The sequence below is a fragment of the Furipterus horrens genome, unplaced genomic scaffold, assembly GCF_987537825.1.
Source record: "Furipterus horrens unplaced genomic scaffold, mFurHor1.1.pri manual_scaffold_1, whole genome shotgun sequence".
Lineage (NCBI taxonomy): Eukaryota > Metazoa > Chordata > Mammalia > Chiroptera > Furipteridae > Furipterus > Furipterus horrens.
In genome coordinates, this window is record NW_028327171.1 from 208,093,435 (window position 1) to 208,110,069 (window position 16,635).

The window sequence follows — 16,635 nt, forward strand, 5'->3', positions numbered from 1 at the left end:
CTGCCCAAATGGCACCGCTGGTTTATAACTTCATATGTTGGACTTCCGTGTAGTTTTATTTTCTGGAATTTCTAGTTATCCTTTGTTTTGAAGTAGTTGTATTCCTCTCTAGTTGTAGAGGGAGACCTAGCGTGTCCGTCTAAGCCTCCATCTTGGCCGGAAGTCCTCAGTTTGGCTTTTAATATTATAATTAGCCAAAGCCCGCCTCTTTTAAAAAAAAATCTTCACCTGAAGATATGTTTTTATTGATTTTTTTTTTTTTTTTTTTTTTAGAGAGGAAGGGAGAGAGAAACATCAGCCAGGGCTCCAAACGACAACTTAGGTAGGCGCCTGACCATAAATGGAACCTGCACCCTTTTTTGGTGTGTAAGACGCTGCTCCAACCAACTGGGCCACCCAGCCAGGGCATCCAAGTCTAACTTTGTTTCTGTTTACTCCTTTCTCACCAGTCACCCACATTTTAATAATCTAATCTCTTTACCTACAGTTAATGACGTAGTCATTCTCTAAAACTTTTTCTTTCATTCACTTATGTAAAGGTGGCATTTATTGTAATAAAGCAAATGAATTTTTATAATCATATACATATTTTAAAATTTTCTATTGAATTTTTTCCATTACCATTTATTTCCCCTATACCCTCTTCCACCTTCACCCCCTGCACCCCCAGAGTTGCCACAGTGTTGCCCACGTCCACGAAAAGCAAATCAATTTTCAATTTATTCAAATATTTTTCCATATCAAATTTCTTAACATAATGATAAAGCTTTTCTTCAAACATACACAGATGTTCTTCTGCACTTAATAATTCTTCTTTAGAATTCACATTATCATTCCCATGAAATATCACTGGTGAACTGTGTTTAAGTTTACTTTTCAGGAAATGTTAATACATTTTTCCACGCGGTACCCGCAATTTTGGATTAAGTTCAATCAGAGGCTCTGGACTGTAAGTACAGCAAGCCAGTGACTGTTTTTCAATAACTTCCAAAAAGAGGGTTATTAACTTTTTTTTTTCAATTCTTATGTAAATCTTGACAAACTTGAAAAAACTCATAGACAACATACTTTGGCATTAAACAATGATCATCTATTTTGGTCAGGTAAGGTGAGAAACAGAAAGGCTGTAACAGTGGGGTGGTATTAGAGTCACATTTTGATAGCACTACTTAATATGGAATTCAGGCCTCCCAATGACCTTTTATTTAGTTCTTTGTGAATAAACTCAGATGTTAACTAAATCTCAAGGTTTTCACCTTGAATTTGTGCCCTCAGTGTTAGTTTATGTAGCATTGCCATTATAATGTAATTGTTCCAAAGTGTTAATTTACTATTTTGTTCACTGGTTTGTTTTGCTATTTACAGAATAACTATTATTCTAAGCATTTCTCCTTAACATAGTTCTTAACAAAAGTAGATTAATCTGAGATGATACATTTATGATTTAATCATCTTCTAGATTAGAATTATTTCCATGTCTTTGACATGTTCTGTCTCTGTTTGCTACTAGTGTTATTCAAAAGGGGCGTTTTTTCTCTTTCCTTTGGAAATGCTGAGTTTTCACGGGGGCTGGTAAAATGAGCAATTCTGCAATTGTGTGACCTTTGCGGGCCTTTGCCATTGTTAGCAGGGCCTTATGAGCTACACCAGATGTTGTCATAACGCACAAAAGAACTTTGCTTCATATTTTATACTCGCAGATGTTTAAGATGTTCATTCATCCTGTGTGTTAAATGGATGTTTATTAGAAAGATGTCAGCATAATTTAGTTGGTAATATTGAAGTAAATAAAACATTCAGGCTGGAGAAAAGGAAGAATTACGAGAACACTCGGTTCCAAATGTGAGATGACCCTCATGCTGCTTCAGTGGGTGGAGGTGGAAGAGGGTAGTGGAGACATAAATGGTAATGGAAAGAAACACAATAAAAGTAAATGATTTTAAAAAAAATAAATATATGTGATTATAAAAATTCATTTGCTTCATCACAATCCATGCCAACTTTACATAACTTAATGAAAGAAAAGGAGTTACTATTTTTAAAGGATGAGTGCATCATTAACCATTGGTGAAGAGATTAGGTTATCAAAATGTGGGAGAATGGCAAGAAAGAAGTCAAGGGGAACAAAGTATTTTCCCTCGTTTGCTGTCACCTGCTTGTGAAGTTTCTCTGTGATGATAGCAGGAAGAAAATGAAGAGGTCGTATTAAAGGGACTTTACCAGGAATTATGAGGAGCAATTTCAAGCATGAAATCTGATTTTTTAGAAACATGTATTCAGGAAAGCACACTCAAGTTCCTCAAGTAAAAATTTTAAAACATTTTTATTCAAAAGTTTTATAAAATTTAATATTTATTATCTTTTCTTTCACTTGGTAGTTTTATTATAATTATATAATATAAAGAAAACATAATGATTATTTTTCACCAACACCCATATAAGATGTCCTCAAAGTCCCTCAAATTCAGCCCAGGGTGTCATACTGCATAACATTCATTTTCCTTGTGTGATGCTGACATGAAGCCCAAGAAGCCCTGTCTATAGCTAGACGGTCTAAGATGGAATTCCCTGGAATACGTAGCACATAAAAAAAAGAAAATGATGTTCAAAGTCCATTTTTACAAAACTGTTTTTAAAAATAGAGTTCCACCATATTAATAACAACGCCAAAAAGCTAAAGCACAAACTGAAGACTGTAAGTAAACAAAATGATCAAAAACAACAGTTAAACTTCAGTCTGATGCCGTGATTGCAATTACATGATTAACTGAGGAAATGTTAGATGTTGAAAGCCCAATAATTATTTCACATACTAATCTGAGTTTTTTCCATTTAATAGCAGTTATAGTGAGGAACTGGTCAATTTTTCCCTCCGTTCTGCTCCCGCCTTGCTGTTCTTCCCTAAATACCTCCAGTAAGAGAAATCAAGGAGAACCTTTCTCCCTCCTGTTCTCTAAAGGTCTGCCCTATTGGATCCCCTGGATAATCCAATAGAAATCACACTTTTAGAAAAAGCACTCAAGGGTTCCCACCCACTCCAGTGTCACTAACACCAGACCTCAACACTAACATTGAACACACAGGGGTAAGATATCAAAAGTGGGCCAGGCAGACAAACCATTACAAAGCTATTTCCATACAATGTCTGATCCCATTCAGTACCTGGTTACACAGAACTTCATTCCAGGAAGCATGAATGTGACATATTCACAATAATAATAGCAGCAAATATTTGGGAGGAGGGTGAAGGAAGAGAAAGGCATCCACCATATAACAGTAATACAGGGTGGGGCAAACTTAGTTTACAGTTGTGAGTACATGCAACTGTTTATTCTTGTATTATTAGTTATTAATTAGTGCATTATTTCCCATTTGGACAACTATAAGCTTATTTTTGCCTGCCCTGTATTAAATGTTCTAAGTAAACCTAATAAATAGTAAGTCTTCAAATATCTTAGCTATACATTAACACATAGTTGAAACTAAATCTTTCAAGCAACTAAAAGTACTTGAAATATAAAAGAATATTAAAAAAGTAGTAGTAATATTAATTATCACTAATGTTATTAATCTCTATTATACTATTTTTTTAATAAGGGAAGTTATAGACACTGTACTCCAGATGCCTAAAAACCTTAATTAATGTATAGAACCTGTAGAAAACATGACCTTATTGTGCTTTTATACTCAATTAAAAGGTAAAATTAAAACCTCAGCCACGAGAGCAGCTTCCAAGGCCTCAAAAACACTTCACCCCTATACTATCTTTGGTTATTTTCTTTTATTCCAACTCTGACAGATAAATAAACTCAGGACATTAAATTAGATACGTTGTATCAGGACTGAAATCGCATTATTATTAAGTGTGTTAAAATGTCTAGCATTATGTATAAACTCTAGATTATCAAAATAATTTTAAATTGTCTACCATACAATTTTAAAAGCCAAATATTTAGGAAAAAGTATTGCTACTTTACATTCTAAATTCCGGATTACTAAAATTCAGTTTTCAGCCTGTCAGCAGAGGACCAAATGCAGCAAAGACAGAGTACAACAAATGTATTTAAATTAGCTTAACACAGTACCTGGAGCTAACACAAACAAATGTTCAGTCTACTGAGTTATGAAGCAATTATGTGAACATCCAGAGCTACAGTAAGCAGTCATACACAATATAATACAGACATGTAATAATGATAAATATATCATGTTAAACAACTTTAACTTCTGCTAGCTAACAAAAAAAAAATCCCTTTTAAGTTATTTTTGGCATAGTGCTGGAGGTTCCATCCAGTCACTGGAGGCAAGGCAATTAGCACGCAGAATCTTCAAGAAGGTGTACAGTTAAAATGTAGGCTTGTTCATGTATTCTTCCAGGGTCTGAAAGAGAACAGTTGATTAGAACGGCTTTTCCATAAGCCACATCCTTTAGCAGACAGTGAAATCTTTTTTGTGCTTTTACTTATTCCTTTGCCATTACTGAAAAATAGTTTTGAAAAGTACATGTGGACATAAATCGCTGTGTTCTAATCAAGAAAGATGGTGCGAAGTTTGCATATAATTTGCATACACACTCACATGGCTGGAACTGATGCTCTACTGAGGAGAAACTAAGCTGGATCATAAACTTAATGCCTGACAAGAGTCATGCAACCAACAGCTGCAAGATATCACTCCTGACTTCAGATAAGGGTGTCTGCTAAAACTATCGCAAGGACTATCGCCAGGCACATGTAGGAGAGAAATCCGAATTCTAGTTGTATAACGTATTTATTGTTACAGATATTGTACCGACATCTTTCTTACACTTATTGCCAGGCTATAATGAATAAGTAACCATAATTCTCAAGATTTCCTGCCATGTATTTTTGAAGAGGCTTTCCTCCAAAGTATACAAATTATGTTTCTCCATCTTCCTCAACAGTTACCAAGTTTGCTAATATACCACAAAGCCTTAGTTTTTTTTCCAGCATTTTTTTGTCATGTTTGAGTGGGTTCACAGTTACAGGCTGAGTTCAAAGTTACAGTGATGATGCAAGCCCTTCCCCATGCACGATGGATGGACTTTGGCACTCTTTCCTGTAACATATATTCGTCTGCAATACAGTGGCCCCTGGATTAAATCAATACGGGAGATCAAGGGGGAGCCTTAGGTAACACCCCTGCCTCTGACAGCTCCATCTGTGATGCTCAGTGCATTCTTAGGTCTGAACCCCAGGGTATGTGATTCATTTGCACCTCCCAGGAAGAAAATAAACCAGCGTGGGCCAAACAGACCAAGACCAAGGCCAAGCACGATTGCTCAGAGGATACTAGGGTTACAAATCAGGTGTTCTAACCGGTTCCCTCCAGCTCTGTTTAGATTGCCAGTGTTCACCATGGAAAATACTGTGGTGAATCATCCTACCGCCCTCTCAAGCCGTTTCACCTCCTAGGTGAGCGCTGGCCAAGGAGAGCCCACACCTAAGACTTCTGCTCTGTGTCTCCTATTACAGGAGCTGCCCATTCTTTAAACTCAGCAAGGGTATCACATTGGCCAGCGGCCCATGCCTGTTCTGTGGCAACTAAAATGCATAGCATTTAAAAAAAATACAAAGTTACAAATACAAAATTGGGCATAAAGCTTATTAAAAATGAGGGGGAAAAAGACAGATTACAAATCTTTTAAAGATGACATAGGCAAAATCCAGAAGGACAGCATCAAGTGCCTGACACTACCTCTATAATACTTCGTACTCATTGTCTGGCTACATATTCTTTGCAGTTCAGATACCTTTATGAACTTGGCCATCTGAGCCTGCAGCCTTGGAAGGGGCCTCGGCCAGCAAAAGATCCCCGAGTTGGCCTCTCACTAACTTCCCAGTTCATTGGCCTCTAGTTACTGGCGCTGAGTCCCACCCATCCCTAACTCGGTCTGCTGAAGACTGCACGGGCTGCCCTTCCTAAGCCATGCTACACGAACCAGTCATGTATGAGGCTGCAATTCTCTCGAGCTTGCTGCTTGAATGGTTGGAACAGACTCTGAAGGCTGGCACAACCTCAAAGAGCCCTGCCTGGAATTTCACAAGATGACCAGTGTGTATCCCGGGATCCCTCCTGTTACCCATCCGGCGCTGCGGTGTCTCTTGGGCATTCAGCGCTGCACATGCTACAACCTCTTACTGCATTAGGGGTGGCTGGGCTGTTCACAGGGGCTTGCTTTAAGGGTGACGGTGTAAGGATGCACCTATTCACTTCTCATGAATCAACACACATATCCACGCAAGGTATCCTATTGCTGGAGCTAATGAGATACCACTTGCCACTCCCTTCTCAACATGCTTTCTTATTCTGTGGTCAAAACATCTCCAGGTAACCTCAGAAATTGCAGCCTCTACCATTCAGGGTCACTATATTCTTTCCAAGTCTTTTTTTCCTTCTGATCACTGTGTACCTGTCCCCCACAGTTCTTGGTTGTTACCTTCAAGATAAGGTGAAATCATCTCCAATCGATTAAACTGTTCATTTAATTCCATATTATTAACATCATGCCCCCATACACAAGGAATAAACTCTCAGCTTTTGGAGTTTTAAGACTGTGTCTTTTCTTACTAACTATGGGAGACAGCCATTTATTAGGCAGGGGTTAAGGGAAAGTCCCAGGGGCCACTTGCAGGTTTCCAGTTGCACTAAAAGTGAAAGCAAACTTATAAAGGCCTCCCTTAACCTTTAGTAACCACAGATATGTGCTTAGGTCCCGAGGACAGGAAAAAAGGGAAAGCGGTGATTTTTTTTCTTTCTTTATGCAATGATATCACTTGTGCTCATTCCTTCTAAGCTTCTCTGACTGGACGTACACAGCAAACCAGATATACAAAGTCAATTTTTCAACCAGCTCCCCAAACGTTCACTGATTTAGCTTAAGTACTGGAAGCCTGTATCAGAATACTGAAAATGCTGTTTCATTTTGGCAGGTGCTGTTAATTCAGTGAGAGTCAGAGGGCAGTCATGGCATTGCCTGCTCACTGTGAGGACGGGGCAAAAGGGAGGGTCCCGGGACTTACCCATCAGCACCTTCCACTCAATCACCGGGGACATGAACTACCAGTTAGTGGTTAATTGTGAAAGGGCTCTCTCTTGAAATACCTGCTCCCCAGATTTAAATGGCAGTAAAATTACCAGATACACTGCATGCTCTTTAAAATTTTTTCCTTCAGAAGGGGGAACTCAAAATAACTCCTCTGTGTCTTGGCTCCAATTTAAGACGCTTTAATTACTCAAGGGCTAAAAGACCCTGTTTAAAGTCTGTTTCTCCTATAAGGAGATTCCACAGTAAGGACCCTAGGGATAAAATGATAAATAACCCTCTGGCATATTTTAGCCAAGGTTGTTCTGTGGAATTTCCAAACCACAGCTTTCTCAAATATCTTGTAGAATTCCCTTCCTATGGCATTTGGAGAGAGTCACGTGAACATGAGAAAGTCCATGCGCATTTTCTGAGGTGAGAACACCTCTAGTAATAAAAGCATCAGCTTCCTAAGGGGCGCAGGCAGAGGCTGATGGGTACCACTCAAACAGACATCTTCCTCAGTGTCTGAAGACTGCTTCCCAAGATGCGCAGCAACCAGTCATCAGCTCAAAGATGTGCAAACCACAGCTGCTGGGAAATCATACCTCATGATGTTTTATTAACTTAGCCTGTCTATTACTTTCAAACAGCAGGAAGAATGGCTTTAAAGGCAATTTTCCAAAGATACACTATCACACTCTGGAATCCCTTGCCCTGCTGTTATGAAAACAGAAAGATGCAAGGTCCAAGGATGCTGTGGGAATAGGTACCTAGAGGTGGTGGAGCTGGGTTGGGTCACCTCATTTAGGAGGACAAAGGTAGGTGGCGTGAATGGCTATTTCTCACAGTGGCCCTGGGAAAACTGAAGGGAGTCATGTAGGTAAGTTCCTTTATTAGGTTCATGTAAGTCTGGACTACATCTAAAAGATAAACCCCATTCTATTTTATATGAGTATCACAGAGTCCGGAGCATAACTAAAGGGATGTTCAGGATCCAATTATACGTTGGAAAGCAAGCCACGGTATTCCCAATTTATTTATGCAAATCGGAGCACACATAAAGCCTCCTGAGGAGGTGTAAGAAATTTTAATTAAAATGATAAATGCATCTTCAATAATAAAGCTCTAATAGCCCTGGCAAATGAAATAACAATGTACTGCTGTTCTTCTTTCCCAGGGCAGCACAGGTATATTAATGAAAGTTTTTTATACCCCTCACAAAATTATTCTTGAAAAGAATATCACCAAGTACTTGATAGCTTTCTGATAGTGAAGTATTCTCACTAAAAGCTCAAACATGAAAAGCAGACTCTGGAGCCCAATTGCCTAGGTTCAAATCTTTATTCCACGCTTACTAGCTGTGTGATGCTAAGCAGGTCATTTAACCTCTCTGTGCCTCAGTTTACTCATCTTTAAGATGAGGGTAACAATACTACTTACCTCTTAGAGTTGTTGTGATAATTAAATAAGTTACTACATCAGTTGCTAAGAAACTGTACCCAGCACAGAATAAGCACTCAATGTTGGCTAATATATAATTACCACCACTACCAGTATCACCACCACCACCACCACCATCACCACCACCACCACCATCACCACCACCATCACCACCACCACCATCACCACCACGACCACCATCACCACCATCACCACCACCACCACCACCATCACCACCACCACCACCATCATCACCACCATCACCACCACCACCATCACCATCATCATCATAATCATCATCATCTTTTCCCATCATCATCATCATCATCATCATCATCATCATCGTTTCCTATTGCATGAGAAACTGAATACTGACCTCCTGTAACATATCAGAATCTTCAATGGCTTGAACAGCAACTTTCTTGGACGTTTCCTGAATTTCTCCACCCATTATAAATTCATCCAGGATAAAATAAGCCTTTTCAAAATTAAAGATGATATCCAGCTCACAGACCTGGTAGGACAAAACAACAACCGCAAATGTTTTGATAAATGTGCAGTGGTGTTACCAATATTTCAAACTTTTTCACTTGCCAGTACCTCAAACTTTTCCAAGTTACACCCATGAGGCATACCAAAGATAGAAGTATCAGATAGCATGCTAAGGACAGAAAATAGAACCAGGATATTGTAGGCCTTTAATAAAAGTAGTATGCCCTGACTGGTATGGCTCAGTGGATGGAGCACCAGCCTGAGAACTGGAAGGTCACTGGTTTGATTCCTGGTCAGAGTACATGCTTGGGTTGCGTGCCAGGTCCCCAGCTGGGCACGCGCAAGAGGCAACCAATCAGTGTACATCTCACACATCGATGTTTCTCTGCCGCTCTTTCTCCCTCCCTTCCCTCTTTCTAAAGATAAATAAAAATATTTATAACTAAATTATATTAAAACAGAGCATATCCCCACATAATATTTAACATCACCGCAAGAAATCTGAGACTCAGTGGGGGAATGAGGCTGCTCAGATCATCTTTCGATCTGCACAATTGAAAGCGGGACCCCACTGCTCATCAGACAAGGGCAGCACTTTGTCTCTCCTGCCGTAAATCTGGGCCCCTCGCTTCAGGACCCCCAGAAACACACACTTCAGAGCTCAGTTGTGCTCATTTTTCTCAAAATTATGTTACAGGCCAGAGGCTCTCAACCTTCAGAATGTGTCTAAATCACCCAGATGCCTCATTAAAACACACTCTTCTGCAGTTTCTGATTTAGTGGGTCTGGGTAAAACATGAGAGTTTGTGGGAATAGAGATTGGTGTGGCCACTGTGGAAAGCAGTATGGAGATACCTCAAAAAATACATCTGAGAGTATATCCTAAGGCACCTAAAACACTAATTTGAAAGAACACAAGCACCCCTGTGTTCATTGCAGCGTTAGTTACAATCACCAAGACATGGCAGCGGCCCAAGTGTCCATCAGTAGATGAGTGGATAAAACAACTATGGGACATTTACACAATGGAGTACTACTCAGCCATAAAAAAAGGAGAAAATTTTACCCTTTGCAACAGTACAGATGGATGTGGAAAACATTACGCTAAGTGAAATAAGCCAACCAGAGAAAGACAAGTACCGTATGATTTCACTCATATGTGGAATCTAATGAACAAACTGAAGAATAGAGATGGAGACAGGCTCAAGAATAGAGAGCAGAAAGACAGCAAAGGGTGGCGGGGGAGCAGCGTAAGGGGGTGGGAGGATTGAGCAAAAAGGAAAAAAGGATCATGGACGTGCACAACAGTGTGGTGATTGCAGGGCGGGGTAGACAGGGACCAAATGGTGATGAAAAAATAAATAAATAAATAATAAACAAATGAAAACAAAAAAACAAAAAACCCTCGAGAGTCTGAATTTCTAACGGGTTCCCAGATAATGTTAATGATGCTGTACATGTGGAGAACCGACGTCACTGTCACAGTCATGGACCACAGCAGAGTCTGACACATTTTGTTCAGTGGAGCAAGTGGCAAAACCACTCTCCACAATCCAAAGGACGCTCATTCCCGGTTCTTTAACCAGACGGCCACTCGGGCACTCTCTTTGCTCTTTCCTTCCGGCATATCCCGCAGCTCACTGACGTGGAACACCATTCCCACACCCCCCTGAAGGTCTGCTAACTGCAAGTTTTCTCCTTCCCCACTTCTCCCTCTCTGCAGCACCGGAGCACGGGGTGAATCTCTTCCTTGAAATTTCCTCTCTTGCTCCCTGGCCCTGGCAATCCCAATCCGTGCCTGTCCCCTCCTTCCATCTCTGATGATTCTTCTTCGGGCTCCTTGAATGGTTTATCTTCACCTCGACCTTGCATTTGCTTAAGAAGTATTTCAGAGGGGTACTAGACTGATTGGGCGAATCACCTCATAAGGTATATAAATGTATAATCACTACGTTGTAAACCTGAAACTAATATAATACTGTCTGTCAACTGTAATTGAACAATAAAGTGTTTTCTTTTTACAAAAGAAGCATTTATGGAGTACTTGGGACATAACAATTAGCAAAACAAACCCCTCTCTTCCATGTTGCCTACATTCTAATAATCCAGCTTTGTCTTGAATATTGGTGTCTCTCACGAGAATAGATACATGCATAATCTCCTAGACTTATATTCTCCTTGCAACTCATGTGTTCTCCTCGACAATCTCTTTGACTCTCTACATCGACAGTCTCATTGACAACAAGATTGTCAATACGATTGTCTAGCACGAGAGTGGCTTAAACAACCTGGATGCCTCCTCCAATATACTCACCTGTTAGGTAGACATCTCGGCCTGGATGTTCCGCAGTCTAAGTCACCAGGTCCCACACCTAACTCAAGCTCATTCTTTTTCCTCTAGCCCTATTCTCCTTAGTAACTGCGCCCTCCATTTAGTAGCCCATTCTAATTCATTCTACAGTTCGACTTCTTTTCCCCTCCCCCTCATCCTTCTCCCTCCCTTGGCCTCATGCCTTTCAAATCCGCTGCCAATTCCTGTTGATTCCATCGTGGAAATAAACCCCTTCCTGTTGTCTTCACTGTCGCAGCTATTGCTCAGGCCTGCGACTTTTAGGTCACTGCAATGGCCCTCTAGGTGGCGTCTGGGTCTGCTCAAGGCTAATGGCCACTAATCCTTTCCTAAAATGCTGATCTTGTTCCTCTTCTGTGTGAGGTTTTATATGCAAGTCAAGTTTTAGTTCCTCGGCGTGGCTCATAGGAGACTTTAGAACCCACCTGAGGCCCTGCTCCCTGGCTTCCCGTGCCAGCCCTCACTCCTTACTGCAGACATACATTCCACAAACTCCCTGCGTCCTTTCGGGCCTTGGCCCTTTGCATTCCAGCAATTCCTGGAATGTTCCTTAAATGTCCTTTCCTTTCTTCTTCTAGCAAAACCAAGCTCATTTCTCAAGGCCCAATTCAAAAGTCAGAAGCACAGTGTTTTCCCCAAATCCTCTTTCCTTTCACCCATTGTATGCACTAGTTTAGGCTTCCTTATGCGTCACTCCCCCAACAGATGGAGCTTAGGCGCAGACCTTGTCTCGGTCATCTTTACATCCCTGATACCTGGCACATAGAGGAACACAGTCAATGTTTGCAGAATAAATAGTCAGCCACCACACAGGTCCGGATTCTAGGAAGCTGAGGATTAAGGGCTTCTGAGATTAACAATCCTCTGGTGCCATTGAATGTTGTGACTTTACATAAAATGGATGTCAATTAACAAAGTCCTCCCTACATTCAGGATTTAGTTCAATGAGCTTGCAGATTCCACGAGGAAAATGGTCTATTTTGACAGATCCAATTGAATCTAGTAGCATAATAACAAATGAATGTAAAAGCGCTATAATAAATGGGCAACTCAGAAGAGCTCATCTAACTTAGCTTCAAAGGTTATATGGTCTCTTCATCTACTGAAAAACAGCACCGAATCAACAAGTATGTATATACTATATCTATATCTATCTCTCCCCTTCAAGAGTCTCCCTCTCTCTCTGTCTCTCTTTCTCCACACAGATAAATATGCATACATACATGATATATGTATATGAGTATATACATATATAGATACACACACACATACCAATTTAAGATAAGTCTATTCAGACCTTTAAGGCTCCCTGTTAAGATCAGCTATCAGAGAAAGGAAGCCATAATAAAAGCACACATTCTCAGCTAATGAACACTATCTTTTACTTCTAGAACACACTCATGCCAGGTGTTTGAATGACAGTACAAAATGTGGCAAGATCAGAGTACATTGAGGGCCCAGCACTATAAACAAGGTTAAACAAAAGTACAGCAACAGAGTGGGGGATAATATTTGCAATACAGATAACAGAGGGGAAAGAATAGCATCCATGATGCAGAAAAGATTCTCACAAATCCCTAAGATAAGCATCACAACAGAAAAACAAAAACAGCTGTTGAAAAGCAATTCATAGACAAGGCAAAAAATGGAAAAGACCAGTATACATACAAGATGTACAACCTCACTAGTAATCATGAAAATTCAGATTAAATTAATTTTCATCTGATAATTAAGAAAAACCATTGCTAGTGAGACTATGGATAAATAGGTACTCACACTCACTGTTGGTGGAATTTGTAAATTTTATAGGACATTCTGGAGGGCCATTTTACAGTATTTATCAACTTTAAATGTACAAATCCTTTGACCCAACAATCCCACAGGGAATTTATTTCTATGCTGTGTTCAAACTAGTGCACAATAATATACATGTGAAGTACAAAAATTATGGAAGCTTCAATTATAATAAAAATTGGAAACAACCCAAAGTCCATCCATAAGGGAACTGCTTAAATAGTGTCCTGCTTGGGTATGGGATGGTATACCATGGAGATTCTATGTAGAAGTTGGAAAGAATGAGGTAGACTTCATGGAGAAATATGGGAATATCTCCAAGATAGACTTGTAAGAGGAAAATAAAGTTGTGGAATAATTTTCATAACGCAATCCATTTTTATTTTTAAAAGTATATGTTTAACAGGATAAGTAAAAATATGCTTTACTCTGCAATGGCAAACAATCTAGATAAACAAAAAGGGAACACAGACATCATGCACACAAAAGAAGGTATGAGAAGTAAGCAGTTACCCGAGGTCGAAAGAAGCAGGAAGTCAGGAGTTACAGTAGCAAGAACTGAGGAACCTCAGCGTTCAGGGCAGGTGTAGAGCAGGAATCCAAGACAGACGAGAGCCTCGTTAAGAGAAGCCAGCAGCCAGAATTCTGCAAGGGAACCTGACAGACACTAATGCAAGTTCTCTGAGAATGTATCATACCCCACTCTCAAAGCAGCCACCCAACCCCAAGCCTGTAGGGCTCCCCACCAGCCGTGGGGCAATTAATTTACTGCACTGCTCAGTTCAAGGGCTAGGGCTAAGGGAAGGTGGTACGCAAAGCCCAATGCCCACAAAACACCCAGATGCACTACACATGCACGGATCCGGATCCGTACACACACGATTTGGACATATTGTTACTATCTCTGAGTCCTAAGGGAAATGGATGTACAAGTTCTTATTGGCATGATAGACAATGTAATCCATGAGCAGCTATTTCATATGCGGCAACTCCAAAGTGCTACTATATGGTTATTTCTTGAGTCTAATCCCAAGGGGTTATTGTACCCCAGAATAAGAGAATAAAATATTTCAGGAGAACGTTAGTGTCAATGCAGGTTCTTCAGCTACTGCCTAATTACTCAGGCAATCTGTCTCCATACAGCAGATGCTCCAATAACTTTATTCCATCTAATTATGCAAACACACATGGCTTCCGTGTTAATCAGCACATGAGCCTCTTCTTAAAAGTCATTTTCTCGTGTGTCTATATTCTGATAGAAAGCTTACAGAAGGCAGAAACAGTGATAATTTAACTTGATCTTTGATCTTCAAGCCTTGCGTTTTGCTATTATTTGGTTTAAGAGCAGAATATGTGATGTAGTAAGAATATTTCTGGTATTTCAATAACTAAATCCTTTGGGATAGAGTCTAAGAAGGACCTTCCCTTACTGGATTATGTTCTAAAGTAAATACAGAAAAGTATGAAGTTATGCACCAGAAATGTATGACATTATATATAAAATAATCATAATGCAAGGTATAACTACATAGGAATTGACAGTTTACAAAGTATTGTTAACTACCCTGTTTCTCTTTGATTCTCACAATAGCCCCATGGGGTCGACAAAGTATATAAATATATCCATTAGCCTTTTTGAGTGTCTTTTTTTTTTTCTTATCTGTAAACTAGAGATATGTGATGGGCCACATATGGGTCTTGTTAGTGAGCGAGCTGACACCAGAATCCAGCAAACTGAGAGGGTTCCTCTTCTCACAACAAGAAAATCCCCTACATCAAGATCCAAGATCTCCCTGGCTGCTGTGGTTCAGTGGATTGAGCGTCGGTCTGCAAGCCAAGTGTCACTGGTTCGATTTCCAGTCAGGGCACATGCCTGGGTTGCACGGCAGGTCCCCAGTTGGGGGCGTGTGAGAGGCAACCACACATTGATAGTTCCCTGTCTTTCTCCCTCCCTTCCCCTCACTCTGAAAAGAAATAAATAAAATCTAAATAATAATAACAATAAAAGCTAACAATAGAAAATATATTTTTAAAAAAAAAGACCCAAGCTCTCTGAGACAGCAGCATCCACACCTTCTAAGAACAGCAGTGAAAACTAATTTTTCACGAGGAAATATGGCAGGTCTCTAAATCCTGGAACAGACCCTTATCTACTCTGAGATGCTAAGGCCTTTCCTCCTAGTCTGTATAAATTGCGGTTAATGCTAATTACTGAAGATGGAAAGATTAACTAGTTAACCTTTATAAATCTCCTTGGAATTGAAAAGTACTCCCAAAATACATAACTTCAATTAGTAACCAGAGATTTTGATTTATCTGTCATCAGAAGGTAATGTTTTTCCAGTGCTATATATAGGAGAAAGTTAGCGCAAAGTTTTTTCTTAGATGATATAAGGGCAGAATTCAAAGAAACCTTCAGTGTTAACACAAGAGGAAGATTAAACCAAGGAGAAATATTCCTGAGGCCATGTCAATGAAAATTACCCTGCTTTGCCCATCACCGTTAATTAATAAAAATTGAACACCTGCTGGGCAGAGAGCCTTGAATTGGTCTTAGCTGCTCTTAGCTTAATGAAAGATTCACTGAATTTTTTAGTGAATTAAATTTTTGTCCCTGACAAAGACAGAGCTTCTGAAGGTGTGCCAAAATAGGATGAAGAATTAATATTAAAGAAATAAGAATTCATTCTGACTCTCCATGTGCTTTAAGTGAGCCTGGCATTAGTGAAGGGAATTCAAATGCTCTTGAGAAAGGCGTGTGTCCTGAAATGGCTGAAGTTTGGCCAGATAAGATCGAGATCAACACTCAGCCCCAATTCACATTATCGTAGTTGGATTAATCCAGAGAAACACAACAGGTCAAACCAGAGTGCAGAACTGAGAGGCAGAAGGCAGGTCCTGGGAAGACCTAGAGTTTCCCTTCAGCCTTTCCAAAAGACCAAGTCTGGAGTTATTTTTTTTAAAAGAAAGCACCAAAATGTCAGAATTCATTTGAATGACAGAAAGCATAACATTAAATATTAAAAAAATGCAATTATTTCTTTGCAAATCTCTCAATTTAAAATGAAAATAAACTTAGTCAACCAGAAGAAAGAAAAGTGATCTAGCTGCCTTGTTACTTCTATATACTGACCAACCACCGAAAGTCCCTGAAGCAACATTTTAGATCTTATCATAATTTACAAAGGAAAAAAAAGGGGGGGGTAATTAAGGGGAGGGAAGAAGGGACAGCAGAAAAATTCTTTCAGAAGCCTTCAAGTGCTCATCTTACAAAAAAAAATGTTACCACAAATCTGATAAAACACCAATCAATACTGCACATGCTGCCCATTTCGTTAAATGAAATACAGAAAACGGTTTGAAAGTAAGTTCGCCTAACAATACTTAATAAAAATCTTCAGTAAACCTAGACAAGTGACAGGAGAAAAGGAGATGAATTTTAGTACAACTTGAATAGACAGAGGTAGATTTTAGTAAAGGCTGGAGAAAGATGAAAGGATCCTGGGGCACG

The 16,635-nt window shown here is 39.7% G+C and overlaps 1 protein-coding gene across 1 annotated transcript in view; it reads right to left on the minus strand.

The window, feature by feature from the left end:
• Positions 1-3,369: 3,369 nt before the first annotated feature.
• Positions 3,370-16,635, minus strand: part of AP1S3 (adaptor related protein complex 1 subunit sigma 3) — a 58,804-nt gene continuing 45,538 nt past the window's right edge. Inside the window, exons 4-5 of the mRNA XM_090269152.1 lie at positions 8,865-9,002; positions 3,370-4,380 (exon numbers count right to left, since the gene is read on the minus strand). Of these exons, the coding sequence (XP_090125278.1) occupies positions 4,345-4,380; positions 8,865-9,002 (174 nt within the window). The 3' untranslated portion in view covers positions 3,370-4,344. The remainder of the gene's footprint in view (positions 4,381-8,864; positions 9,003-16,635) is intronic.